General features: G+C 46.6%; 1 protein-coding gene across 1 annotated transcript in view; it reads left to right on the top strand.

The window, feature by feature from the left end:
* DNAJB12 (DnaJ heat shock protein family (Hsp40) member B12) overlaps positions 1 to 27,780 on the top strand; it is a 255,070-nt gene that overhangs the window by 181,526 nt on the left and 45,764 nt on the right. The window contains exon 6 of the mRNA XM_078643078.1: positions 4,767 to 4,876. Within this exon, the coding sequence (XP_078499204.1) occupies positions 4,767 to 4,876 (110 nt within the window). The remainder of the gene's footprint in view (positions 1 to 4,766; positions 4,877 to 27,780) is intronic.

Below are 27,780 nucleotides of genomic sequence, written 5' to 3'. Positions count from 1 at the left end.
AATGCGCATTTTCGGTGAAGTGTCGGGCCTCCGGCTCAATCCGCAGAAGTCGAAGCTGTGGGTCCTGGGCGACAGGGGGACTTTGGGTCCCTGGGCCTCGGCCCTTCAGGAGGCGGCGGGAGGCCTTAAATATCTTGGTGTCTTTCTAACCGATGTGCAGGGAGTGTCATGGTCCCGTAATGTAGTGCCTGTTTGGGACAGGATCCGCTCAGACATGCAGATGTGGTCCAGGATGCCTCTAAATGTCTATGGCCGTTCGGCCATTTTTAAGATGGTGGCCCTACCCCGAATCTTGTACCAATTGCAGAACTACCCGTACCCAATTCCGCAGCAATGGTTTCGTCAGGTGAACTCGGCTCTGGGTCGGTTCCTATGGGCCGGTGGAGCGATAAGAGTGGCGCTCCGCACCTGCTTCCTGTCGACCTACTGTGGGGGACTGGCCGCATCTGATGTCCAGTCCTACTATCAGGCATCGCACCTACTTGTTCTTAACGAATGGTGGTACGGGGATCGCACTGACCCGACCTATGCCCTAGAGAGGTATATGATGGACCCACACACGCTCCATACTATTTTATACTCGGCGACTATCCGGAAGAGACTCCCGAGGGCCACGCAAGTAATCTTCAAAGTGTGGCGCGATGCGCTCCGCCGCATGGGATGGTGGAACACGCTCACGGGCGAAACCCCTCTATGGCACAATGGGAGACTGCCCAGCCTGGCTGCGCTCCGGGGCTTTGAGGGCTGGGATGCCATAGGCATTTCGGCGCTGGGTCACATCCTGAAGGGCACAGTCCTCAAATCGTTCCAGATGTTGCAAGATGAATTCGATATGCACCGGTCCCAGTTCTTCAGGTACCTGCAGCTCCGCCACGCCCTGACCCCCGCACTAGCGGACTTATCGTCCTTGCCGGAGTTTAGTCCCCTGGAAGCAAAAGTCTTTATGGGGGAATTGGAATCAAAAAAAATCTCAACCATCTATCAAACGTTAGTTACGCATTGTTCCCCCTCTCTTGATAAATTGCGGGCGGTCTGGGAGGGCGACCTGGGAGACTTGGAGGAGGAGGACTGGAGAGAAGCCCTGGAGGCCCCTAGGGGAGCTGCGATAGCGGTGCGCCTGCGCTTTATTCAATTTAAATACCTGCACAGGGCATACTACACGAGGGAACGATTGTGGAAGGCGGGGCTGATAGCCTCCCCGGATTGTTTGAGGTGTGGCAGTGAGGTAGGCTCCTTCTTACATACAGTATGGGGATGTGCACGGCTGCAGAGGTTTTGGACCGGTGTATGGGAATGCTTGGAGGAAGTGTTGGCATGGGAGCTCCCTCGCACGCCGCAACTTGGCCTGCTCCACGTTATGGAAAGAGTGGGGGGTAATCTGTATAAACGACACTTGCTCCTTCTGGGTCTTACAATAGCCAAACGAGATATAGCCCAAGCCTGGAAAGCCCCCAAGGCTCCGTTGGTGGGGGTGTGGAAGCGGGGCATGGACTTTAGCATGGGTTTGGAACGCCCGATCTTTGAGGCCAGAGGCTGCCCCAAGAAACATTATAGGATTTGGAAGAAATGGGCTGATTATAGGGGCCTATTGCTGGACCCCCCAGCGCCACAAGCCTCTGATACAGATCACGTCTATACTACCCTCATGTGAACTGTCCACTTGTCGCTACCATGCTGCTTTGGCTCCTGTTTCTGGACAATATGAACACCGTGCAGGGAGGGGGGTGGGACCCGGGTGGGGATGCGGGGAGGGGGGTGTTGGATAATGTTGACTGAATTTCTTGAACGCTGTTGCTCTTCTATGCTCACTGTCTTTCTGCAATCTTGGGAGCAGTGTTTCTTTTGTATTCTGTCAACTGCCATAACACTAATAAAATTTGTTCTGAAAAAAAAAAAAACTCTAATTGCACAGTCTTGGGCTGAAATGGCTGCAAGTCATGTGAGTGTGCGGCAGCGTTTACCGCACCGTGCTTCCAGCGCCCTGCAATTACGTGCATTCAGATTTAACAATCCGACCCGTGCCCAATAAATTAATGATGACGGCATCCTCTGCTCCGCGAAGCTAATGATTTGTTCCTGCGTCGCGTGCTGGGTGCCAAGCAATTGTTCGCTGCCTCTACCTCCAACGCAGCACAATATAACACCTTTTGTGTGTTTTCCTGGTGAAACGTTTTGCCTTCTTTTCTTTAAAAAGTCTGAATTTGTTCTCGTAACTAATTGAATGAGCTTAAAAAGCACTGTGATTTGGATTGATATCTCCTCATCAATAATGTCTTAGTCTTGGGGCTAGATGTAGCAATATACTGGTTGGAAAAAGTGGTTGCAAATTATGACCAGTTTTTTATGACCACTATAGAATTTTGTAAACCGACCTATGTATTAATAGGTTGCTTCCTACAATTTCTGAATTCTGGTAGGTCACAAACTGTCTTACCTAATTATATTAATTGCGACCCACTCCAACAGGAATGGTGGCCTTGAAGGGTCAGTAGACACGGTCTGTGATTGCTTTAAACAGAGAAGCTGTGTTTTGTTAAAGCAGCCAAATGTTCTCACAAGAAATGAGGCACACACTGAAACAAGTTTATATTCTTGCATTCCGAATCCGCCTGTTTCATAAGTATTTTTATCACAGTGCATTTAGAAAACCAAAATTGGATGGCCTACTCACACATGGACTTCAGCGAACTAGAGAGCTCTGAAACATTGCGTCAGCAGTGTTACTGTGCTATAGTTGTGCAGGGGGACAAGAGGGGATTTACCACGCACACCACAAAACAGTGTTTTAGGTTTTGAGACACTATGCACATTATTTATGTACATTTTCATCATCATTATTTCAGTAGTAATTTGACATTATAGCTACTGACAAATCATCTTGGAAATCAACGATTTTCTTAATTAACATAAGCAACTGTGTCTGAGCAAAATTGCTTCTTGCAGACAATACGAGCTGCATCGCAGGATCTAATTATATTTTTCTAATATTATGCTATTTTAAACATCTCTAAGTAGCCATCTCTTGTCAGTGGCATAACATGCCTCATGCAGCATATTTTTGTAAACATTTGCAGAGATAATAGATCTGGCTAAACACGTATAAGGTCCCAAAGGCGAGACCCATTATGCCTATGCTTGTGTTTGGTAGGTAGGCACCGGAAGATTAAGCGACTTGCCCCGAATCACAGGATGTGGACGCAACCCCGAGGCTCGAACCTTGGTTTCCCAGCTCCAAAGTCGGCAGTCTAGCCGTCAGACTACATCCTCTCCCCATTGCCGGGATTCTCGGGAAAACTTTAAGCCCCGACAGTTTTTCTTTACAAATGAACCACTAGTTTGTGCACTCCATTCTCTGGTCCTCCGGTTTCTTCGGATAGAATTTCCGTCTTCTTTCTGGCACTACCTCTCTCACACTGCACTGTCTGCACAGCAGCCATATTTACTGCTCCGTCGTAGGAAAGAGACGCTATACATTTCCCATCTATACGCATGCGCAGGAGGCCATCTTTGAGCATCAAGCCTCGTTCTCAATCTTCCCACAACTTCGTGTTTTAGTTTTGTGGAGGGGAGAGGAAGACCTGACCGGAGACAGCAGGCAAGATGTCGATTAAGGAGGTAACCGATGCTGTACACTTCTTAAAGCAAAAACTGACGTTGCTGAATTCCGAGGCGCCGAACCAGGAGGGGAAACCTGAGGCTCAGAAGGTGAGTAGGGCGCAGCAAAGATAGTTCACATGAGCGAGAAGGCTCCATTCGGAATAACGGCGGCGGAAACCCAGCGCGAGGGACGGTGCGCGCGATGCTGACAAAACGGCTGCAGGCACCTGCTTGTGGGGCACATGTGTGAAAGTTGCGTGTGTTTGCGTTTGCGCACTTCAGGGAATCTGAGGCAGGAGATGGGCATGGCGCCGGCCTGGACGTGCGTGTCCACAGATCCCAATCGCCACGCGTGCCCGACCCCTGTCTCAGATTCCCAGGAAGCCGACAACATTAGATACTTCGCTGGACGCATTGCTTCGCATTGCTTTCCTAAGCTCGACCTAAAAACCAGGAGTCAGATGAATCTCCCCTGACCACAAACTCTGAGTCTAGCCTTTTTAGGTGGCACTTCCTGTTCACCCCTCCATTGCTGTACATAGTATGCAAGGAGGAAGCAGCACCCCTGATGTTTTCAGCCACCAGGAGCAGAGATAAGGTAAACAAGATGGCAAACTTAGAGCTCAGCGTTTCTGTTATCCTCAGTACCTAAAAGCATAAAAGAAGTTAAAAGCTCTAGGGGTGGGGAAAACTACTTATTTATTTAGAACTTTACCTTTAAATTATTGTTATTCTGAACTAGATGAAACTGTTTTTTTTACTCCACTTATATTGCTGGCCATTGAATTATTTTATCTTGTGCCAGAAAGCAATTTCACAACCCCTGCTGGTGTTTGCCCTCATGTATTTTGATAGTGGATTCCTTTGCATATTATTATAGCCCACTAGACCACACAGACTTGTGAAGGAAACTGCCTACAGTATTCTCTTCAGCAGTACCTCCTGGGCCTATGCACATTATAGAACTAATAGGTAAAAGATGATTCCTTGTGGGCGAGACAGTCTCCCTAAACTGTCTGGAAAAAAATGGTGTTGGTTCTTAACAGGCTAGTTTCAGCAATGGGACGGGTTACCTGTGCATGTTTTCAAATGTGTCATTCTGGGAAAATTAAGATGTGTTGACTTTTAGTGTAATATTTATTTTCTTCTTCTTCGAACCATTCCTCCAGGGTGGCCTCGGATTGTTTGTACAGCTGATGCCGATCCTGATCCTGATCATTGTGTCTGCCCTGAGCCAGATGATGGTCTCCAGCCCCCCGTACAGCCTTAGCCACAGACCGTTAGTATACATACCATTTATTTTCAGTGCAAATGTAATGTCAGGTAGCTATTTACTTGCTTTTATTGTTTACTTTCTCCCTGGATCATAAGTGTTTCTTTCTTGTACCAAAATCTTTGGCTTATACAATTATTTCGAGCACAAAGGGTTCTCATTTAAGAAATAGATCAAGGTATTACTTTCCTGTTTCTCTGATCTGTGCCATTGCATTTTTGGTCTACAGACACCTAATCTAGCAAAACCAGGTACTGAATATTCGTTCAGGTTGTATCACCATGCCTTTTAGGTTCTGTGACTGTCACTGTTCCTTGTTGGAGGGCTTGTCCTCTGAAATGATTTATAGGGTTGGCTTACCCGATACTTACTATAAATTAGTTCAGAAGGCAATGCTCACAAGTTGTGTTGTACACCTTCAATGCCTTACCTGAAGACAAAAAAATCTCTCTTCAATACTTCACCTGAACACATGTCTAACTGAACAGGCAAGATATCAGTCTGAGAACTATGAGACGTGAGCTTGTTTTTACCATGTTCTCTGATGGATGTCTCAAAATAGGGTTATTCAGAAAATGAAGGTTAAATTATCATGAAACTTTGCACTTTATTAACTTCTTATATGTGCGTGTCTTGCAGAGAAATAATCAAACATTGCACCAATACGAGGTTAAGGTTTTCTTTTACCATGTTTTTTACAATATGATACCTGTATTAATGAAGATCCTACAGTCATAAATGCTTTACTAATTCTAGCTTTGTGCGTGGACTCAGACTTTTCTTTACATACATATATATTGTTCATGTATGAATATAGGGTCCCAGTGTCTATAGGATGAACAGCAGTACTATCAGGTGGAATGTTTTACTAAATGTAGCTTTAATCAATCAATCAGTCAATTTGTAAAGCGCACTGCTTACCCGTAAGGGTTTCAAGGTGCTGGGGGGGAGGTCTGCTGCTACTGGTCGAAGAGCCAGGTCTTGAGTTGTCTCCTGAAAGTCATCAGGTCTTCAGTTTGTCGTAGGTAGAGGGGGAGGGTGTTCCAGGTCTTGGCGGTGCGGTGGGAGAAGGACCTGCCTCCAGAAGTGGTTCTGCGGATGCGTGGGACCGTGGCCAGGGCATGGTCAGCAGAGCGGAGTTTCCTGTTGGGTACGTAGAAGGAGAGTCGACTGTTGAGATAGGCTGGTCCGGTCTTGTGGAGTGCCTTGTGTGCGTGGAACAGGAGTTTGAAGGAGATTATCCTGTGGACGGGGAGCCAGTGCAGGTTCCTCAGGTGGGGGGTGATGTGGTCGCGGCGCGGGCCGTCGAGGATCAGGCGTGCAGAGGTGTTCCGGATTCTGCAGCCTGTTGATGAGCTTGGACGAGGCTCCGGCGTAGAGGGCGTTACCGTAGTCGAGTCTGCTGCTGACTAGGGCCTGGCTGACTGTTTTCCTCATGTTTGTCGGGATCCATCTGTAGATCTTGCGGAGGGTGTTGAAGCAGGTGGAGGAGACTGCGTTGACTTGTTTGGTCATGGTGAGTTTTGAGTCGTGGATGACTCCCAGGTTGCGTGCGTGGTCGGTGGGGGCCGGGGCGGTACCCAGTGATGCGGGCCACCATGAGTCGTCCCATGCTGAGGGGTTGGACCTGAGGATGAAGATCTCCGTCTTTTCTGAGTTCAGCTTAAGTCGGCTTTTCTTCATCCAGTCGGCGACTCCCTTCATTCCCTGGTGGAGGTTGGATTTGGCAGTGAGAGGGTCCTTGCTGAGGGAGAGTATCATCTGCATGTCATCAGCGTAGGAGATTATGTTGAGGTCGTGCTGTCGGGCGATGCGTGCTAGTGGTGCCATGTAGACGTTGAACAGCATCGGGCTGAGGGAAGATCCTTGTTAGGCGCCGCAGATGATCTCGGAGGTCTCGGACCGGAACGGGGGGAGGCGGACTTAAGAATTGAGAAATAACAATTTCACGTCTACATTGCAGCATCATTGCTGCAAATGAGTTTGAAAGTCACTACCAGGAAGCAACAAAAAAATGCAGTCTAATAGGCCTACACAGAAAGTTGTGAAAAAGGCATCCTGTCTCTTTAAAATTCCAGGAGCTTCCCCTACTGATAATGCATTGTATTCGCCTTTGCTCAGTAATTCTGCAACTGCTGAGATATCCAACAAAAATGATATTAATAATGCAAGATTGGCAAAGGCAGTTGTGGTGTGTGGACCTCCTACAAATGTCCATGGAACCACACTGGAGGCTTATATGTAAGCCCATTCTGCTGACCAGACTTCAGAGACAAAACCTGACAACAGCCAATTGAATTTGGCTGTATGGCCCCTGAAGTCAGACAGAATACTTTCCTCCAGAAGCAGAAGTTTTAAATGCTCACCCTGTCTCAAATCTTGTCTGCTCTCGACCCTGGAGACTAGATAGTGGTGTTGGATCTGCAGGATGCCTATTTCCACATTTCCGTCCTTTGGGCCCATCAGCACTTCCTGCGGTTCGTTGTGGGAGAAGAGCATTTTCAGTTTACTGTGCTCACCTTTGATCTAACCATTGCCCCTCAGGTATTATGGAAGTGATGGCTGTGGTGGCAGCACACCTTTGGATTTCATGGGTGCCTGTCTTCCCCTACCTCAACGACTGGCTGTTAAAGGCGGCACTCTCCAGACAGTTGTCAACCACCTCCAGACTACGGCGAACCTCCTGGCATCTTTAAGATTCACTATCAATGGGCTGGTGTCACACTTGACTCCTTTGCAGACGTTCCAATTCATCTGGCCCATTCTGGACACGGTTCAGTTTTGTGCTTTTCCCCCCGGCAAAGAACGTCCAGGATGTTAAAGCTATGATCTCTGAGAGATTGCCTCCGCTCTCAGTTTAGCAAAGTCACATGTAGGTTTGTCACTTTTCAAGACCCACTCTTAACAGCTATACAATGTGCATGATAAAGACAAGATGTTCTTGGAGTGTTACTGCTCAAAGTGAAAAGGGCATACTTGAAAGAAAAATGTGTATTCGGCAAAGTGATATGGTGATGTTTGAAAACAAAGTGATTGGAAAATCAAAACATATTTAAAGCAGATCTCTGAATTACAACTCATGGTGCTTTTTGGGAGATTGGAGCAGGTGTAGACCCCTGTTATAGATATTTGGGATCAGCAGTTGTGTAAGTTCGATATGTTACAATCTGCTACTGACTGCTGTGTTTTACAGTCTTAGTATTATTGTGGGCAAATAACTGAAATATGTGCAGTACATAACTATATAAAGCCACAGTGAACCATAGGTCAGCCCTTCTTAGCTTACCTGCATATTGGAAGCAGTTTGCTGGTTGAGTTGTTTTTCCAATTCGTAGGTTGTACGCTGAGGATTGCGCTATTTTCTGGGCTTTGTTGCCCGGTTTGTTGGTGGTGCTGTTATCTAAGAAATAGCCATGTTTTCAACTGTATATGCTCTTGGATGTTTGTAATATTGGCTGGTAGTGAGTTCCAAAGCTTGGCGTCTTGTACTGAGATCGCAGTGCCTCCTACGGACTTCTTATAGTAAAGTGGTATGATAAGTGGTGCAAGGCTGGAGTGCAGTGTTCTGTTTGGTTTGTATTGTTTGAATTTAACTTGTAGGTATGGCGGTCTTTTTCCTTGGGAAGCTCTTTGGACAATACAGAAAGCTTTGAACATTGCCCTTCTAGCTATACATATCCAGTTGAGCGATTTCAGGACTGGAGTACTGCATTCTCTTGGGTGAAGGCGAAGAAGCCTTGCAGCTGCATTTTGGATGAGTTGTATTTTACATATGATGAATGTGGGTGCTCCAGGGTTTAGGCTGTCGGCATTGTCAAGCTTGCAGATTATGAGTGTGAGGATTGCTTGCATGTTTATTGATATGAAAGGTATCGTAAAATGCGACATTAGTGTTTTCATTAAGTAGAAAGCAAACGTTGTAACATTGTTAACATGTGGTATCAAGGCTAGGCCTGAGTTCATGGTTGTTACTCCTTAGTTTCCAACGTATCTTGATGTTGGAGGGGCTTCAAGTTCCTTAGGCCATATGGTGGTAGGCTGGTACTTTTTCCATTACCTGCAGGTAATCTCTGACTTTGTAGTATTAAGCATTCAATGGTTATTCATCATCCATGTGTTCATGGCACGGAGGCAGTCATCAAGTTGTGACTTGTAGAGGTCTTTGGGGATACCCATTAAAAAAATTATTTAGGTGAACATCTGCATAGTTGTAACTGTGGATGTTGTGTGATTTAATCAGATTTGTGAGGGGAATTAGGTAGATGTTGAATAATAGAGGGGATATGATGGACCCCTGATGAACACCACAGTGTTGTGTCTAAGTAGGTGATGTGAAAGGTAATATGTAGATTCATAGAAAGTGGAGTCTTTGTAGTCGTGTGTGGTGGGTCGGACAGTGTCAAATGCAGCTGATAAATCCGCACGCAGCAAGGTGGCTTACTTAATTCTTGCCCACTGTGAGTTTTAGATCATCCCAAATCAATGTGATGGCTAACACTCTGCCAGGTCTGAAGCTGTACTGTTGTGCTGACTTTAACCCATACTGTTCTGTAAAGTTAGAGTGTTGAGTAAACACTACTTTCTCCAAAATGATTCCTAAAATGATCCAGTGGCTGTGGGCCTGTAATTTGCTGCGTCAAGGTTTTTCTTTTGGGGAGAGGTCTAAAGAAGAAGGTTTCCAGCTGGGGTGGGAATGAACCTCATTCCAGCAACTTGCTCAGACGCATCGGCTACCTCCCCTGCACCAACTGAAAGAAGGATATCTTTAAAGACTTGGTTGGTGCTGGGTCTGAAAGTGATCCTGATGTTCTGGCTGCAATGATAATATTGAGGAATTCTTTTTGTGACAGAGTATAAAAAGTATGCATTGATGGATGATTATTGTTGTTGTTTTCTTTGGTGGTTAAGTCATGTATTGTTGTGGTGTTTTACACAGAATTAATTTTCAATCTTTTTAATTTTTGAAAACGGTTCATTAGATATTTTGTTACAGAAGTTTTGTAATAGCAGTGTGTCTGTGTTTTGGCATTCTGGGTTATGGAATTCTGTTGGAATTTTATTGAGCTCTGTAATCAGAAGCAAAATATACGCATACAATTGTTTAAAATCGTCTTTTGCTACTGTTTTTTAACGTTCGCATATAAACTGCCTTCCTCTAGCTCGAAATCCTGGTCCCGATCAAGCTCGCTTGTTTATTATTAATTTGTGTGCTTGGTTTTGGTTCCAGTCTTTGCCTGGTGATGGAAATTGTTACGTACGGGTGCCAGCAGAGGGCGCTGCTTCCTCAAATTTGATAACCAGTTTTGTCCCTGACTTGTAGCATTCTCGTGGACTTTAGACCTAGTCAATCCTATGAATGTATTGAGCAGTACTGTCGAATATTCTTGCTGATAAGCATTAAATTCCATAGAGGCCCTTGTATGCTTGAACTTTCACTTAAGAAGTGTTTGCTTTGTGCAGATGGTTGTGTCATGTTTCTAAGCCTTCGTGATTTCTACTATAGGTGCCTCGTGTCCTGCCCACTCACCGCTGCTATGCCAACCTCGCTAGTTCTGATAGCTGTGCTGACTGAACGAGTGCGTTAAGGCTTTTAACTCTGAATCACCGCCACCATGACAGCGAGCTCTGCAAAATAATCACTCTTTTACATAACATAAAAACACTTGCTGTTGGTCCAGACACGTTGATCTGAATAAGATCATAGCAATCATTTTGGTTATTACTGCGGATTTTGTTTTTACAATTATTTCTTGCTTGACCACTGCAAAGTGATAGGTGAAGCAAATGTTTCGCTTCCAAATTCTGTTCAGTTCTTTATTCACAACCTGCTTTAATGTCTTGAAACTGATGTAGGCCCTCTATTTCCTCTTCGGGATAGTGTTTGGAGCGCCCTGCAGACGTGCAGTCCATGCAGAGGCAGGGCAGTGCCTAAAATGTTATTGAAATACCAAGAATCTCACCTCTGGATGTAGGCACCTGCTCAAACTTCTCAACACTATCTGATCTGTTCCTTCTTCTTCAGAAACTCCTTCCCGGTTTCCAACCGTCTGCTTAGGTCCAGTACATTTAAAAGAAAAAAAAACATTTTATTCGGTGTTTGAAGTATAAAAATGAAGCCATATCTCAGACCACATTTTCTATACCTCAAATTATCTTTCTGTTTTCATTTCCTTGTTTTAGTAGCGACCTCAATCCAAAATGTGTCTTCCATACCATTAAGTACCTTGCAACAAATCAAACCAAAATCATCAAATTCATCAACATGTCTAGTTGTCGGTAAAATGCTTGAACCTTTATTGAGCCTATTGTGCAGAATTGGTTAGTGGTCTTGTCTAAGGCGGGTTATTGAGTGGCGCCAAAAGGTGCCCAGCGTTTGTTTATACCTACCATTCCAATGACCCTAATGTATCCTTGGCCATATCCATCTCCTTCCAACCACATACGTTACCAAGTCGACCTTTATTTAGTCCTGAGAGTTTCAATGATCAATATAACTTTGTCCCATGATTCTCTATTGGGCACATGTGTAAGCCTTGCGTCTTCTTTTTGTGAGGCCGCGGACTCATTTACCGATCCTTTAAAGATAGGAAGATGCCCATCAGACAGAATTCCTGACAGAAAAGGTGCAACCTATCCAGTGTTTCTGAAAAGTGATCAGTAATCTCTTCCGAGAATGGAATTATAATAGGACCTTCGCACACCGTAGTAATGAAAGAATCCCTGTTGACTTGTGTGCATCTAGGACTTATCGTTGTAGTTTCATTGTACATCTTGTTGATTATCTGATGTGTCGGGTAGGTTTATAATTGAATTTTTTGTAGTTAAAGTGAGCATTTCTAAAGACCTTATGAGCCCTCCCTAAGTCTGTCTACCATTTCAGCTTTATGCCCATCATATTGGTCCTATTCATTGCATGGAGAACTCTGTAGGAATAAATCACTCTCTGCCCCTTGCCTATTGTAAACAACAATTGTAACACCTCTTGTCTCGGATGTACGTCATGACAACGCGGGCTTTTACAGCGCGCTGCCATTACGATGCATCCATTACAACGCAAGTCATTACAACGACTTGCGCTGTAGGCCCTGGATTTTGGAATAGTATGATTTACTATTCCAACTCCAGCCTATTCAACAGTAGAGAAGGTGTTGGAATAGTAAATCTACTATTCTTTAGTATCTAGTGCCATCCAGCGCAAGTCGTTGTAACGACTTGCGTTGTGATGGCAGCGCGGTGTAAAGTCCGCGTTTTCATGGCTCTCTCCCCTTGTCTCTATGGGTTCTCCATCGTTAGATCTCCATTGTTTCCGTAAGAGGTCAGAATTGCACCATATTGCGGAAATTGTCCAGCCCAGGGGTCCAGCATTTTCAATTATGTCAACCATGGGTTTCAGTTCTCCTGAGGAGTAAGTTTCCAAAAGATGTGAAGCCCATCCCTCTCCAAGCTGCCAGTTCTCTGACCCCAATGTGTGCCATTGCTCTCGGCAGGCCAACTAACAGCAAGGCCAGGGCATTTGTCTGGGCTGGTGCGGTTTTCTGTTGACACTTAACAGCTACTCAATGAGTGTCCAGTTGCTGGATAGAAAAGCTGACCAACCCTGTTATTGATAAGCTACCCCAAAAAGCCAAGTCTTGAGAATTTACTTGAATGCCTTACATTCTTCATGGCGCTGAGATGCAGAGGAAAAGCATTCGAGTCCCTAGCAGCAATAAAGGAGCAGGGGCTATCACTCCACAGTCCACATCTTTCTTTTGAGTTAATCACCATCTTCAAGGTGCTCGAAGAACGGAGCATTCTTGATGGCTGATGAGAGATTATTCTGTCACCCAGGTTCCGAGGACCAGAGTGATGGAAAGCTCTGTGCATCAGCACAGTCCTTTAAACCTTACTCGTTCCTTGATAGGTAACCAACGCAGCTCTTTCAGATCAGGGCGGATGTGGTCCCTTCTTGGGAGTTTCAGCAGAAGCCACGCTGCGGCCTTCTGAACCAGCTGGAGTCTCTTAAGTAGATAAGCAGGAAGGCCCCTAAATAAAGAGTTGGCGTAGTCCAGCCATGATGTGATAAGTTTTCTGCTGCAGCTGTGAAAGCAGATGGAGACATTTCTTTAGAACTTTCAAAAGTCCAAAGCCGGGTCTACAACACCAGCCACCTGAGGACCAAATGAGATAGTACTGTCAAACTTCACCCCCAGAATGCGTGCTGTGGTAGCAGATGCCGGTGGTGGTGGCACACCGTTAGGCCAACAGGAGGGGGTAAACTGAAAGTAGCATTTCTGTTTTATTAGTGTTACATTGTAAGTTACTAGGGCACATCCACTGAATTACCGCCTGTAGTAAACAGAATGCGGAGGCAATGAAGTAAGAAGAATCAGGATTTATTCCATAAGACAAACTCCACCCGGCAGCGGAGCGTCTGATCAGCGGTAAGCCAACTGTACAATGCCAACCGAAGATCAACCAACGTCCATGCACGGGTGGACATACATTTGTAACATAACATGTTATGTGCATGAGATCTATCCCTACCGTCATACGTCGCGTGTGACTCTCCGTGATGCGAGAAGCTCCACGCGGCGTATGACGCTATACTTATATTTACATTACATTACACCGCCATAAGGCAAACCTTGAATGTACTAAAAGGGTTGGGTACATTTCGGTCTAGGGTAAGGAGAATCTGACTTTCATCAATGTAAGACACTATTTGTACGCCGTTAGTTTCAACAAGTACAGCCAATGTAGTCATATAAACATTAAACAGTGTTAGGCTTAGTGCCGAACCCTGAATGACGATAAAAATCTGCGGGTTTGGGCATACAAATGTAAATGTCATGGTACTTATAGAGCGCACTGTCACCAGACGGTCACCTTGCGGTGTCGCCTATTCGGCTTCCTGGCGCTGATACTCATACCGCTGTGGAACCCCTCCTGGCTTTCCCTGTGAAGTGTCCACTCCTGGGCACCCCCAGGGTGAAGCCAGGCATCCTTAGCGCTGTTGGGGCCGGTGTGGAGGATAAGCAAGCTATTGCCCAGAGTTGCAGCGTGGGGCCCATGATTAGAATAGGCACCGAGGCGAGAATTAACAGGTCCAAGGAAATTGAGCCCGAGACCCCACCGAGGCGGGAATCGAACCCTGGTCCCTGGCCAGAACTCTGCATCAGGGTCTGCCGCTCTAACCATTGAGCCACACTCCTCCACTCATACGGAGCCATCCATGCTGATTGTCTTCTTCCCGACAGAAAATACCAGAACAGGCTAATTTATAGAGGACCACAAACACCAATGCTTCCAAGATGCCGCAGAAGAATGGTATCCCATAGGGTGTCAAAAGCTGCAGGTCGATCAAGAAGTAGAGCTACCTGCTTCCCCTGATCTACCGGCAGCTTAATGGTGTTCACAACCTTCAACAGGGTAGTTTCTATGCTAAAAGCGGGGCGAAAGCCAAATTAAGATGGATGTAGTAGCTGGTTTTGTTTTAAATAGCAGGAAAGTTGGTGATTAATCAGCTTCTCTAAAATTTTAGTAAAGGTCTGCAACAAAGAGACCGGTCTGAAATTTGCCAAATTTTATTCAGCAGCCAGTGGATTGTTTAGGAAAGGAATCACTTAAGCCTGTTTCCAACAGCTTGGTACCGTGGCCATCTAGATGGAGCTGTTTAGTGTCTGGATATAATGGGATTAATAGCTGCTCAATTAGAGACAAGGATATGGGGCGCCAAGAGCTTGTGCAGACTCCTCCAATGCGATGGGTGCAAACTCCTGTAGGCAGTAAGACAAGATTTGTTAAAGGAGTCTCCTGCAGGACATTCAACCCACTACCAGCTGTAGGGCCCTAATTGCCAGAGCGCAGTGAGTCCATAATGCCTTTGATTTTTTTGTCAAATAAGTCTGATTGTTGTGTACATAACGTAGGGGAAGCTACTAGTGGCTAACACAAAGCGTCAGGTTGGGTACATTTCTCACCTATTTTTAAATGCCTCGCCTGGTTAATTATGGGTGTCTGCAATTTGGACTATAAAGAAGTTTGCTTGAGCTCTCTTGATTGCCTGGTGGTAATTGTGTTGAGCCCTTTTATATAGTATTTTGCCTTGAGAAAGATCAAATTTCCTCCAGCCTCTGTCCAGTTTTTTTACATTGCTTACTTAGTTCTTTGAGCTAATTATTAAACCAGGGTGCAGAATGAAATTTGCACTTGGAGGGAGAAGATCTCGCCCTAATGGGGGCAAAGGTGTCTATAAAAACCAGACATTAACTGCCAGGGCATCCAAGTCATTGTGTCTGCCCATGGGCGGTGCGTTCTCATTCAGTGAGAGACTAAACATTGAGGTGAAGACTGTGGCCCAGTTTCTGCGTGACAGAGAGGGAACTAGTGCTACGTCCAAGAGTACCATGTTCCACCCTTCATTCAAAATGTATGAAAGCATGGTCTGACTTTCATTCTTTATAATATCTAATACCGCAACTTGGCCGTAAGTGAAAATGGGATCCAGGATGTGACTCGCCACATGGGTGGTCAAGAAAGACCTAGGAAGCTATATTGGTATAATAATAAAATAATATAGTAGTATTGGGAGCACTACCATTTTTGCCAGCGCTGTTGTGCTCATAACAGCCTGAGGTATTGATTTCTAGATGTCGGTGCATCCTCTCAGGGACTGCATCAAGGCTCCTACATTCCTAGCCATTGGGTCTCGAAGTGATAAATAATCACTCAGGAAGCTGAAAGTATGTGGCTTCCCGGAAATACCTGGATGGAGCTGCCATTGGGTACCTCCATCTTTGGTCAGTCCAACTGAAAAGACTCGGGTTTTCCCCCAGTTTAACATGAGCCCAAATGTTCTTCCAAATTCTTTCTACTGAGGGTCCCAATTCAGTGCTGTTATGCCTCATTTGCAGTAATAGGTCATCTGCGTACAAGGAGCTAGTGTGTATACCGTCCAACAGTGGAATGGCCCTGTTCCTGCCTTGGGTCCCTCATACACTGGCCAGAGTTCCATCGCCAGAGGTCACAACATTGTGAAACCATCCTGTACCCCGATAAACCATATATGAGAAAAGATTTGTATCCTCTGTCTTAACTGTAAGTGTCGACTTGGAGGTTGACCCACCAAAGTACAGCGCCATCCAGACTGAGGCGTCAGAGCACCACCTATAGGTATCTCCAATAAGCTCATCAAATTCCTTCTCTAAATCTGCCAACATGATAGTTGTTTTGGAAATGTTTTGTGAGGCTTCCTCAAGCATTCTAAAGAGACGTCTGATGTTCCAGGATGTACCACACCCAGCGATAAACCACTTTGCTCTATGTGTACCAGTGTTGGGAGTGTAGTGAAGAGTCTCTTTGCTAGGATTTTACTAGTGATTTTGTAGTCTGAATTTAACAGGCACAGTGCCCTATATGTGGCCTTTTCAGGGGGTCATGTCGATGCTGAGTTAAGGGGACTATTGGGTAATCTCTAGTTGATTCCAGAAAGTGCCCTAAATCCAGGGCAAGCAAGTACATTTCGTCCAATGTCAGCACCATTTCTCCTGAAAATTTTATATTAAATTCTTCAGCCAAACCAACTGATCCCATGTTTTTTCCATGAGCTTTGTCTCTTTAAGACCCTTTCACCACAAACTCTGTCACCTGGCCCTTTAATTTATCCCAGTATTCATGGGGTATTTGCATTAGGCCCAACTTCTCTAAATAGTATTATATTTTGTGTGAATCCCTTTTGAAGACTTGGTATTGTTTCACAGAGTAGTCTTGGATGCTTCATTGAAGCCATTCTGAATTCCTATTAGATCACCTAGTCTATTCCTTAACTGTGTGATTGGCACCTCTCCTGCACGGGTGTAGCCAACCATGCAAGGAATCGCCCAGCCTTATCCCCCTCTGTAAATGAGGTGCCACAGTTTCTCATTTAGCTTGTGGTATTTTGCTCTTTCGATTAGAAGTGTTAGTCAGTGGGAGGCCTTGTGAACTACTAACCTTTTAGATCTTGTAATTGCTGCCTACAGTGGTCAGTTCAGGCCCCATGATTTTCCTCTCTCCTGCTATTATTATAATACACAATTTAATAGAGACATCTAGCCCCAGATTCCTTGCCTTTGAATTTCCCAGACATCAGACTTGAGCCGGAAGACTTTTCTTCGAGCAATACCTATGTGCACTGGTTGGTGGCGTTGGTCGTCTCCGCATGACGTCGGCATCGTCTGCCTCATTGTGATGTCTGCGTCATATATGTAGACAACCACCTCGGCGTGCTGACATTAGTTCTTTTCTTTCCAAGCCAGCCAGCGAAGATTCATGAGGAAACTACCCTCAGCAACTTTTTGGCAGGTTTTTTCCCACTTTTTTTTTATCCTTTCTTTGGTGAGTAGGTTTTTCCTCATGTCCCTGAAGACTTCTGGGTTCAAACCGTGCAGCGCCTTCCGCCGCGCCATATCTGTGACAGACCCACACCTGGTTTGTCTCTGGTGCTTGGAGCGCGACCACAACTCAGTCATGCTCCGACTGCCAGGTCATGGCTCCGAAAGCTTTGAGGGAGCAGTCCCTAAAGTTGCTTGCGGCCCGGAGCTCAGCACCTAGTCATTCTCCTCAGGTCAGGTCCAGACACTGCTCCGCAAGTCCTAAGTATTCGTCCTCTCACTTAGTCATCGAGTCTGTCAGGTAAGAACCTCAAAAAACATAAGAAGTCAAAGCAAGCTTCAACCTCCCCTGTTCATTGGCCGACACGACGGAGGAGTCTCGGCGTTTTAGGCCTTGTTCCTCTAAGCCTGCGCCTGGATCGGCTCTGTTCTTCCCCACCTTCCAGGGAGCCGTGTGACCCCTGCCCAGCTCAAAGAGTTTTATGATGCCATGTGCCTCATATTTGGTCGGCCTGGCCCTCCCGGTGTGCCTTCGGGCCCTGGAAGCTCAGAGGGGGGTCCATTGGGTTCTACTACAGTGGCTTCAAGTCCCCCCCCCGCCCCATGAATCCAGCGATGGATCCAGACTGATTGCGGCCATGACCTCGTGCCAGCCCCGACACTGAGACACCCTCCCCCCACTCCCTTCTGGCAGCACCAGCCCCATTCATTTTCTTACCACGACCCAGAGCCGGATCAGCAAGTACCGACGCCAACAGAACCCTTAGGTTCTTCATCCTTCATCCTAGGTTGTTCTTCATCCTTTTTTCTGAAAGGCTAGGAATGGGAGAAGATTGGGAGGTGTCAATGGACCCTTTACAAGACCAACCTTATCAAGACATGAACTGGTGCGAAGAATTGGGTGAGGCCAGTGGACTAGATACCCCTCCGGATTCTGGTCTGCTTTCAGCCCCTACCGTGGCTAATGAGAAGGGAGCATCATACGCTATGGTGGTGCGAAGGGCAGCTGAGGTCCTGGACCTGCAGCTCTCTTCCGTGGCAGCCAAGATGACTATCTTGACAGAGGTTCTGCAACCAGGTGTCTCCTCAGAACCCTTGCTGCCCTTCAACGAGGCCTTAACTGATGTCTTACTGGGAACCTGGTCCAAGCACAGCATAGTTGCCCATGTGAATAAGGCAATCGCCCGTCACCACGAACTGCACCTCCGACCCAAATTTTCTCACCAACCACCCTACCCTGAGAGCTTGGTGGTCCAAGCCTCTACCTCCCATGCCGCCTTCCCTTCCGCACCCCTGGACGGGGAGCCAAGAGGCTGGGCAGTTGGGATTAGAAAAACATTTTTTTTCCGCCAGTCTTGCATTGCAGTTGGTGAACACTGCATGCCTATTGCGCTATAACTCCCACTCCCTGCAGGTAACAGTTGCGCAACTGCTACCACATGTCCCAGAGAAGCAGTGTCAGACGGGAGAGTTGCAGCAAAGTTTGCCATTTGTTGTGGTCTCGACACGACTGACTCGCTAGGCAGAGCGATTTTATTAAGGGTGGCTGCTCGACTCCTTGCCTGGTTGAGAACTTCTACCTTTTCAGGGGATGCCCAGGTCTCTCTCATGGACATGTCTTTTGACGGCACCCGTCTCTTCGAAGACAAGGTAAACATGCCACTGGAGCACTTTAAGGACTCATGGGCTACGGCCAAGTCCTTGGACCTCTCAATGGCCACACGTCCCCTGTCTGCCTTTGACCCCCTTCATGGCTATGGAAGGGGCTTTCATCTGCGCCAGCCATACCCCAGCCACAAGACTGTGCACTTTTAGCAACCTTTGCGCGATCATGGGCATGACTCGTTTCGACCCCGTGGGTCGGACGGCCAGAGGTCAGGTCAGACCTCCAAACCCCTGTAGCTTCAGCCTCCAAACCTTCCTAGTCCAGCCCTTCCAGATCATGGATGGCTAGTTGGTGGCAGGGTCAGCCATCACCACCACCACTGGCAGAACATGACTTCGAACAAGTGGGTTCTACAGATAGTCCAAAGGTGCTACTCCCTTCCCTTCGAGATCTGGATCATGTTGGAGAGAATTGCACAAGACCAGCAATGGTGGCTGACCAACCACGATTGGGTGAGAGTCAGACCCCTCTCCCTTCCCTAACTATACCACATAGTAGTGACTGATGCATCACTCCTGTGATGGGGCGGCCATTTGGGGGAGGTGGTGATCAGAGGACTCTGGCCTCCGGCTGAATCCGGACTCCACATCAACTTGCTGGAGATCCGAGCGATTTGTTTGGCATTGAAAGCCTTTCTTCCTTCAGTCGAGGGAAAGTGGATTCTAGTGTTCATGGACAGCACCACTGCCATGTGGTACTGAAACAAACAGTGCGGGTGGAGTCGTGGACCCTTTGTCAAGAGGCCCTGCAGCTCTGGACATGGCTGGAACAGCAGGGCATGTCCCTGGTGGTTCAACACCTGGCAGGTTCTCCGAATGCCAGGGCGGACTAACTCAGCTGTCGATGCCTAGTGGATCACGAAGGGCGTTTCCGTCCTGAGGTGGCGCAAGGTCTCTTTAAAAATGGGGAGAGCTTTGGTTAGATCTGTTCGTCTCCTCCAAGATGTGCGATGTCAGCAGTTTTGCGCGCTGGAGTTTCCTAGGCAGCTCTCGCTCGGAGTGGAACTCAGGCCTCCTATACTCCTTTCTGCCCATACCAGTCCTGTCCACAGTGCTCAGGAAGATCAGGAGCAACTGGGCCCAAGTCATTCTTGTGGCTCCGGACTGGACTCAGTCTTGTATCCTGAGCTTCTACAATTGAACATCAATACTCCGATCAGGCTAGTAGGATCTTCTGTCGCAGCAGCTAGGGCGGATCCTCCACCCGAACCTGTCAACTCTATGCCTTCTTGCGTGGAGATTGAGTGGCAGCAATTGACCGCTTTCGACCTCCCTCCCGAAGTACACCTTATCTGGTTAAGGTATGATCTAACCACAGATTCCTTACTGACCCACCCATCCTCCCCGCACTGTGGACAGGTTTCTAGGTTGAGGGCTGATACCTTTCACAGCCCTAGTTGTTCACAAACACACCAGTGTCAGTACAGTTCATGGCTCCGTGCTTCTGGCGTGGGAAGGTGTAAAACGTAACTGATGTCAGTGCGCCAAGTCGGTGCCTATATAGGTGACGGGGACGTCACAATGGCACAAATGATGCCGACGACGTCACGCGGAACCAACTGACGCCACCGCATGGGTATTGCTCAACAAAAATCTTCTGGATCCAGTCTGATGCTTGAGAAATTCAAGAGTAAGGAATCTGTGGCTAGATCATGTCTCTACCAGATAAGGCGTTACTGAAGGTAAGTAATTTTCCCCCCAATGCCATACAATATAGGGTTGTAGTCTGTCAGTGTTCTACCAAGATATTCACAGTATGAGACTGATGGAGTGAACTTGTACATGGTAAGCAGTTCAATGTGACATGTAGTTCATCAGAAAGTGTGTTCTCTGGGCCCCGTGAGTAGTTTTCTCCAGGAGTCTAAAAGCCTACAATTCTCCATCCAGGTGGCAAGCCCATGGTCTGTCTTTTCCACCATTGTGACAGAAAGGATCTAAATATAATACACAGTCCTAGTGATCCAGAACCAGAGGCGCATGCTTCCAGTCATTCGAGCGTTCCCAGAGAATTGTGTGGAAAGCCACCTAAACAGAATTGGGTGCATATATGCTACCTTGCAGAATATCTGCTCTATCCAGTCAGCCGTTTACTAAAACAAATTTGACTTCCTTATCGTAATCACGTAATTTGCTGCAAATTGAGACTACATGTTGGACCCAGAACAGGGTACTTTGTGTTTATGATCAATACCAGTGGCGATTGCCCCTCCACGCACGCTGCAGTTTCTCGGCCTCTATCTCGATGAGGTGTGTCTCCTGTAGGAACACTCTCTGGGCTCCCCTGTGCCTGAGATAATAGAATGTATCTTAAATTGCTTAGTGATCGACCTTGTGTTCGGAGTCTAATGGGTTTCCAACCACTTTCAAAACCCTTTTCTGTGCTGACCGAACACTGCCTTTTTAATTCTTATCAAACTAATTCATGCCACTGCCGACAGCACCCAACTCCCACCAAAGGAGCAGGTTCTATGAACAATCCTACAGAGGGGAGCTGCTTGCCACTTGTATGTCACACAGTCACAGGTCTTCAGCTATTTTTGTAAACTATGAGAGACCCAGAGTCTTTATACAAGGACAACTTTGTGTCAGAGCTGGAACTTGTACCATCCTGTGTCATACGTCTTGCACTGTCCGATGACCCTCTGTTCTGGATTGTGCTTACTGCCTCAGCAACCAGCGCTGTTTCGACTCTTGCCTGGTTGTGTGAGGGACATTTCATGTTGCAGCACTAGCTTACATCGGTCTTTGCTGCTTCAGAACCTGGGAAGTCATTGGCTGTTTAATGCCTTTTACACTTCATAAAGTTCAAGCGTGCCACCATCACTGACGTACCAACATTTTTAGCCACACCAGCACTCATACGACTGCAATCGCCGTGTTGAGCTTCCTAGTGCTTAGATGCACACCATGTCACTGCAGGGATCCATCGCCACCCCCGTTTGTACTGCAGGAATCATATGCAGGTTGTGGCCGTAAGTGTTCATTTCATTGTGGTTTACTTGTGTTCAAGCTCCTCCCACAGCCCCAAGTGGCAGTATTCTGGGCTGAGTTCCACACTAATTTTTTCCCCAGACAACATGTATCAAAGCCTTGTTCTCTATGAAAAAGGCATTGCCACAGCAGTGCTCACGGAGCAGAAGGTCTCTTCACGAGCCCAAGCGATTCCCAGATTGCCACTGCTGCCTACGTGGCAACTACATTGCTTTGTTCCCCTCCCTCTACAAATGCCATCTCTGTACCTCATTGTTTGTGCCAAACACCTGCAGGTCTCAGGATTTCTCTACCATTTTTGGTCAGCCCAGCTGTGTTGAGCTACCCCAACCTTGCAGCTTGCATGTCACTGTTGCGACCTAGGGACAGACAGTAATGACCTACCTGAGCACCCAGCGGGTTGGAGAGCCGGATCAGCATGCTAAGCAGGGTCTCCCTCCACACTGTCTCTCTGCCTGCAAAGGTGAGCCGGTATGTCTAGCTTCTTTCTCTAGCCCGTAGGCCAAGTTTTCTGGGTTCAGGCCTCACCAAAGTCACTCCTCTGCATAGCCTGGCCTGATCCAGCCACGGTCTTCGGGCAATTCAACTGAAGTCTGTGGTCTGTCTCATTGTTGGGGGTCCTCTGCCTACAATAGCCTCCAGTCCGGGATTAACAGCAGGGCCTGGTTCTCATTGCACTTCGAGGTGGTTTGCGCCGTACCAGGAAGCTGGTGTGCAGTATTGCAACCTGTTGATCTTTGTTCAGCAGTCACTCCAGTGGTTACCCAGGGCCAATATTGTGTCCTGGAATCCCTCCCTTTTGGATTTTTCACTGAGTATTGATGGATGACTTTTCTGATGTATGACAGGGTTTGAATATTTCTTTTTGTGCGTTACATATTGTAGATACCATAACTGGGCTGTTAGTTTTTATTAGATATTGGCATCTCACTTGTGCCCCACAATGCCCACGAGGGCTCCCATTTTATATTTAACATATCATAATCTCTTTATCCTCTACCAGATCCAGCTTAGCACAATACATCCAGTGCCAAACAGGGCAGCCTCAGGTACACTAACTTTGTCCAGTGCATTTTTGATTCTGGCTTTGTGGAGGTTTCAGTTTTCTGAAGCCTCTTGTATCTAAAAACACAGGTGATCCTCTTTGGTTTGCGCATTAGTGGTCCTTTGAAAGTTGCTGGGATCGGTGGCTGTCCTTTCTCCATATGCCAAAGAGATTGTAACTCCGCTTCACTCTGCCTTTTTGCAACCTCCGATTGTAGAAAACTGATCTTAGTTCTCTGTCACTTTAGCTCCAGGACTAAATAGCTCCATTTACACAGTTAGTAGACACAACTGCCTTTTTCAAGCTTAATAGGTGCAATATTGTACTTGTAACTTTCTGATACTCTAGAAGATTATGTATAACCACCGGTGAATACCCAATTGCCAGAACAATAATTTGAAGGAATGCACACCGTATATGCCAACTGGCAACTTCATTTTAAATACATTTTCAACTTCAGGTTCTTAACAAAAAACTTTATTATCACATCATATATTACGAAAGTTTAAATACTGCGGTAGAGCCTTTCCAAATGAGTTGAACATAAATGTATTGCCCCCTGTAGAGTGTTAAACACTTCTTTTAGCAATAGTTATTCAGTAGTGTATAGTCAATAAATAAACAATTGGATTCAAACCTCATTCAATATGCATGCAGAAGCAAACAAAAAAAAAAAACATTGGAAGAGAATCATTCTGTTATGTAAACTCTTTGTACAATTTGAAGGCATCATGTGAACTGCACATTTCATTGTATGTATATATTCTACTACAGTACTGTGTTACTTAGATCATCAAACAATGAAAACAAATACATAAGTTGGGCAAACTACAGAAAAAAGTATCTTACAGTGCTTAAACTGGTAAATCTACTCTTCATCCCCTTAGATGGGGTTATGGAAACTCATTCATAAGGGAATGTTTAACCCTAATAGATGGCACTTCAGTACATTAAAAAAACTTTTTTATGGACAGTGAAAGTCAGAGATAAAGATTTGTGTGAATGATGATCGCCTGGGTACAGTCACATGTCTGACCAAATTGAAGTGATTGGGTAGTAATGATTTCTACATGCTATCTGGGTTTTAAGCTCCAGGAGTTTACTGTCAAAGAGAAGCACTTGAAAATCTTATTCCAAGCAGTGTGAAGATTATCCAGCAAGGATGTCAGGAAGCAGCCATACTTCAATTCTAGATGGTGTGCTGTTGAAGGTGGAAAACAACATTTACATCAGACCAAGTGGCTCGCCTGTCTCATCCACTTGCATCATTATTGAATAAGCATTCTTCTGGAGCATTGGTGCCATTAAATATCAGTAGCTGTTCTGTTCCTGCAAAAAGGTGCCAGGCTCATGCACGAGGAGCTCTATGTGGCCTCACAATGTGAATTAAACAGTGAAAAGGGAAAGATATTTTAAAAGGCACACCAAGAATCATCTTAGAGGCTCATTAACCCAGGATCCTAAACAAACGAGAGTCCTTCATTTGTACCACCCACCAGCGAGCAAGCAGGGTCAGCACTCGCTCTAATCAGAGTCGGTCCCACAAGTGGGGAAGTTCCAACAGTTGCCTGGCATCAGAGTGAGGAAGGGGGCAGACTCGGTCTTCTCCTGCAGCGATGCCCAGTGCCCCCAGCACTCCCTTATGTGCACTCACCATCGCCGTCCGGGTCAGGGGCCTATAGACCAGCTCAGAGACCAAGTGCAATCTCTGTCAGCCAGTCTTCACAGGCAGCAACCCAGTGCACGGACTGGCTATCGAGGTGTCCCAAGCAGCAGCAACTAACACCCGACAACCTCTGCAGGCAAGAGGCCAGTGGCCGCACCCCAGGGTCAAGCTGCATTGTCCCCGGGGGCCAGCTACGTCATCAGCACAGCCCGTAGCTGCTCTACTTCGCTGCCACCTCCCCACAGGGAAAATCTCCAGCAGGCCCATCACTGTAAAGCCAGGTGACGTTTAGGGTGCCCCTCGGAGTATGGTCACCGCGGCCCCCCTCAGCCAATCCGCTTCACTTCGGGAGCCCACAGGCCTCTCAGCAAGTTCAAAACAAAGTCAGTCCCACAGGTGGGGCAAGTCCAACAGGTGCCCAGATGCAGTGTGAGGAAGGGGGGCAGACGATGACTACCCCAGCGCTCACCGTCGCCGTCTCAGAGGCCTAGCATGATCTTCAGGCTCCTGCCATCCAGCTCCTCGCTATCAATGACCCAGTGCACAGATTGGCTATCGCAACTTCACTGGTAGGGGCCGCGGCAAATAACACCTGCCCAACCCCCTGAGGCAAGAGCAAGGGGCCAGCAGCCACACCCCAGAGTCAGGATGGGTCCGCAGGCCTCTCTAATCATGCCCGTGCCTGGCACACCATGCCGGCCACCCCCAGTCTCAGGAGGATTCGGGGCGGTACTCTGGGCTGCCGGAGTATTTACCTGGGCCCCCTGGCTCTGCACCTCACCGGTCAAGCCACCTTGGTACTATGGTCTCCTTCAGGGGATAGATGGTGCTGGATCGTGGGCCCAGGCACGGAGCTGGCTCAAAAAGCATCCACCATCTTGCCGCTGTTGGCCACGCCGTATCGCATCACATGACATCTAGGCTACCTTGTCCTCATTACCTCATATCTCCTGCATGCCTCACTGCTTAGTTTCAGTTTTAAAAAGCAGATATGTGGTGATTCAGGTTGTAGCGTAGATGAAAGTGGCATCCTGAATTGGTAATTAAAGAAGGCTGAGTACATAGATTACAGTTGAACCACTTTTCATTGTTCTAGCTCTTATTCACAGCTTTCAGGCAGTAGCAGGCGCTCGTATTGCCAAGAGATGGGACTGGGGAGGGGGTACACAAACAAAAAAAGACAGAATATGAATATATAAAATAGCACTTACCTTCTCCGACGGCCGCTGCCTTGCTCCTGATCCTCACCTCCAATCCAGGAACTGCTGCACACTGCGCAGGCTTCCAGTTGCCAATGCCAGCCTTTCTCTCCCAGCATGAGAACAGTGCTGGGATTGGTCTGAGCACCCTGGTTGGGCGCTCAGACAAGGACTGGGAGTCTGTGTTGGTTGTCCACCCAACTGTACAACACAGCTCAGGTTGGAGAAAGACCCCAGACTGCCGGCCAAAACATCATGCGCATTTAGCAATGCTCACCATGGTTTGGCCGGCCCCAGACAACCAGTCAAACGGTCATGTGCACTTAGCAGGGCCCACCACTCCCCCTTCTCCCTGGTGCTGCTGCGTCACTATGGATGCCCCCGCCCCTGCCTCGGCTCATAAAATGATGATAAAATTGTTTTATTATCATTTTATTTTTTTCCTTTGCCGGCTTTCAGCAGAGGGCAACTCTCCTTTGTCGTAAATAGAGGAGCCACCCCTGCTTTCAGGCTATGTTGGGAGACTGGGGAAGCTTTGAGTAAGCTTGTATAGTGTGTAGAATGTATAGGGAATGAATATCGTGTGACCAACGTTCTGAACTAGAATACTCTACAAGAGAAAAGGAAGCCACCAATGCTCTAATAAAACAATGGTGGCTTCATAAATCTGATTTGTTTTAAGGCACAGTATTGGGAAGTGCAGGACCTAATCCAACTGCAATTTGTATTGTATTGCAATATTTATTTAGTGCTTACTAGCCTTATGTGGGGCGCTGAAGTGCTTGTTTAAATGGGTAGCATGCTACCCCTTAAAGGGTTTGTGATTGGATGTGTGTTTTCTTTGCTTTGATCCTGTGTGGGAAGCGTTTACAGGTTGTACATGAGTACCATCGTGGTGCGGTTGTCGTGTTAGGACTTGTAGCTGTTAACTCTGTGATGGATGAAGGAGTGTGAGTGACCGGAGCTTGGTTTATGGTTTTCATTGAGCTAGCAGCTTTGAGCAGCTCTGCAGGTCACTTAATAGGATTTGTTATTTTCATAGTCCTCTTAGCTGGTTAATACATGGGGTTGCCATTCTGATATTTTGCTTCAAGTTTATGGTCATGAGCAGGTATATGCTAAAGGGAGAAATGACAGAGAGATCTGCTGGGATGAACTTTAATCCTGTATTTGATTGTCATTGTGAGGTGTCAGGAAGTGGTCACAGTATATAGCAATGGTGGACTAAATTAAAAATCCTCTGTTGTCAAGCAGCATGTGGCAGTGTATCACTTCAGTCCACATCTCGCCTCTCGAATGTGCATCCTTTTTGCGTCAGAGAGATAAGAGGCCAAGAAAGCACATTAGCTAAGTGATGCAGAAATGTGAAAATACTATAGGAACGAAGGATGGATGATTTTGCACAGACTAAATTATTCCGCAGCAAAAAGTACTGTTGTAAAAAGAATGTACAGCTGCCTTTATAGAAAACAGTTAGGTCAACTTCAAAAAATGCAATTCATATTGTTCAGATATAGGATTAAGTGGAAATTTAATTATGTATCATTCAAGGGTGTGTTTTTTTTTTGTCTCAGGGTCAATAGATATCAAAGTCTAACAAAATAACTTTCTAATGCTGGAAAGAAAACGTGTATATATGTCAGGAGTAAGGTCCAAAGGATGGGAGATCGCAGTTGTAAGAGTCTGTCTTGGTCGAGTGGAGAAGGGCTTCAACTGACCTGACAGTTTTGTTATGTTATCAAAGTGTGTCCGCGCACAGATACTCCAAGGAGTGTCCCGGCGCAAGCCTTAGAGGTGCGGAAAAAATAGAAGCTAATTAAAACAGAAAGGTTTTCAGCTGTTTCTTAAACTGCCCCAGACCCTGAATCCTGCGCAAAAATAGGGCAGAGAATTCCAAGCTGTGGCTGCCCTAACGGCAAGAGATTCTTCGTAGGCGCGCGCGGGTTATCTGTGCAAGAGGCTGGGATGCCGACCTCAGTTGTCTAAATGCA

This window comes from Lissotriton helveticus, chromosome 5_1 (assembly GCF_964261635.1).
Source record: "Lissotriton helveticus chromosome 5_1, aLisHel1.1, whole genome shotgun sequence".
NCBI lineage: Eukaryota > Metazoa > Chordata > Amphibia > Caudata > Salamandridae > Lissotriton > Lissotriton helveticus.
Note: the sequence above shows the minus strand (reverse complement) of the source record. Positions and strands in the feature narration are given on the sequence as shown.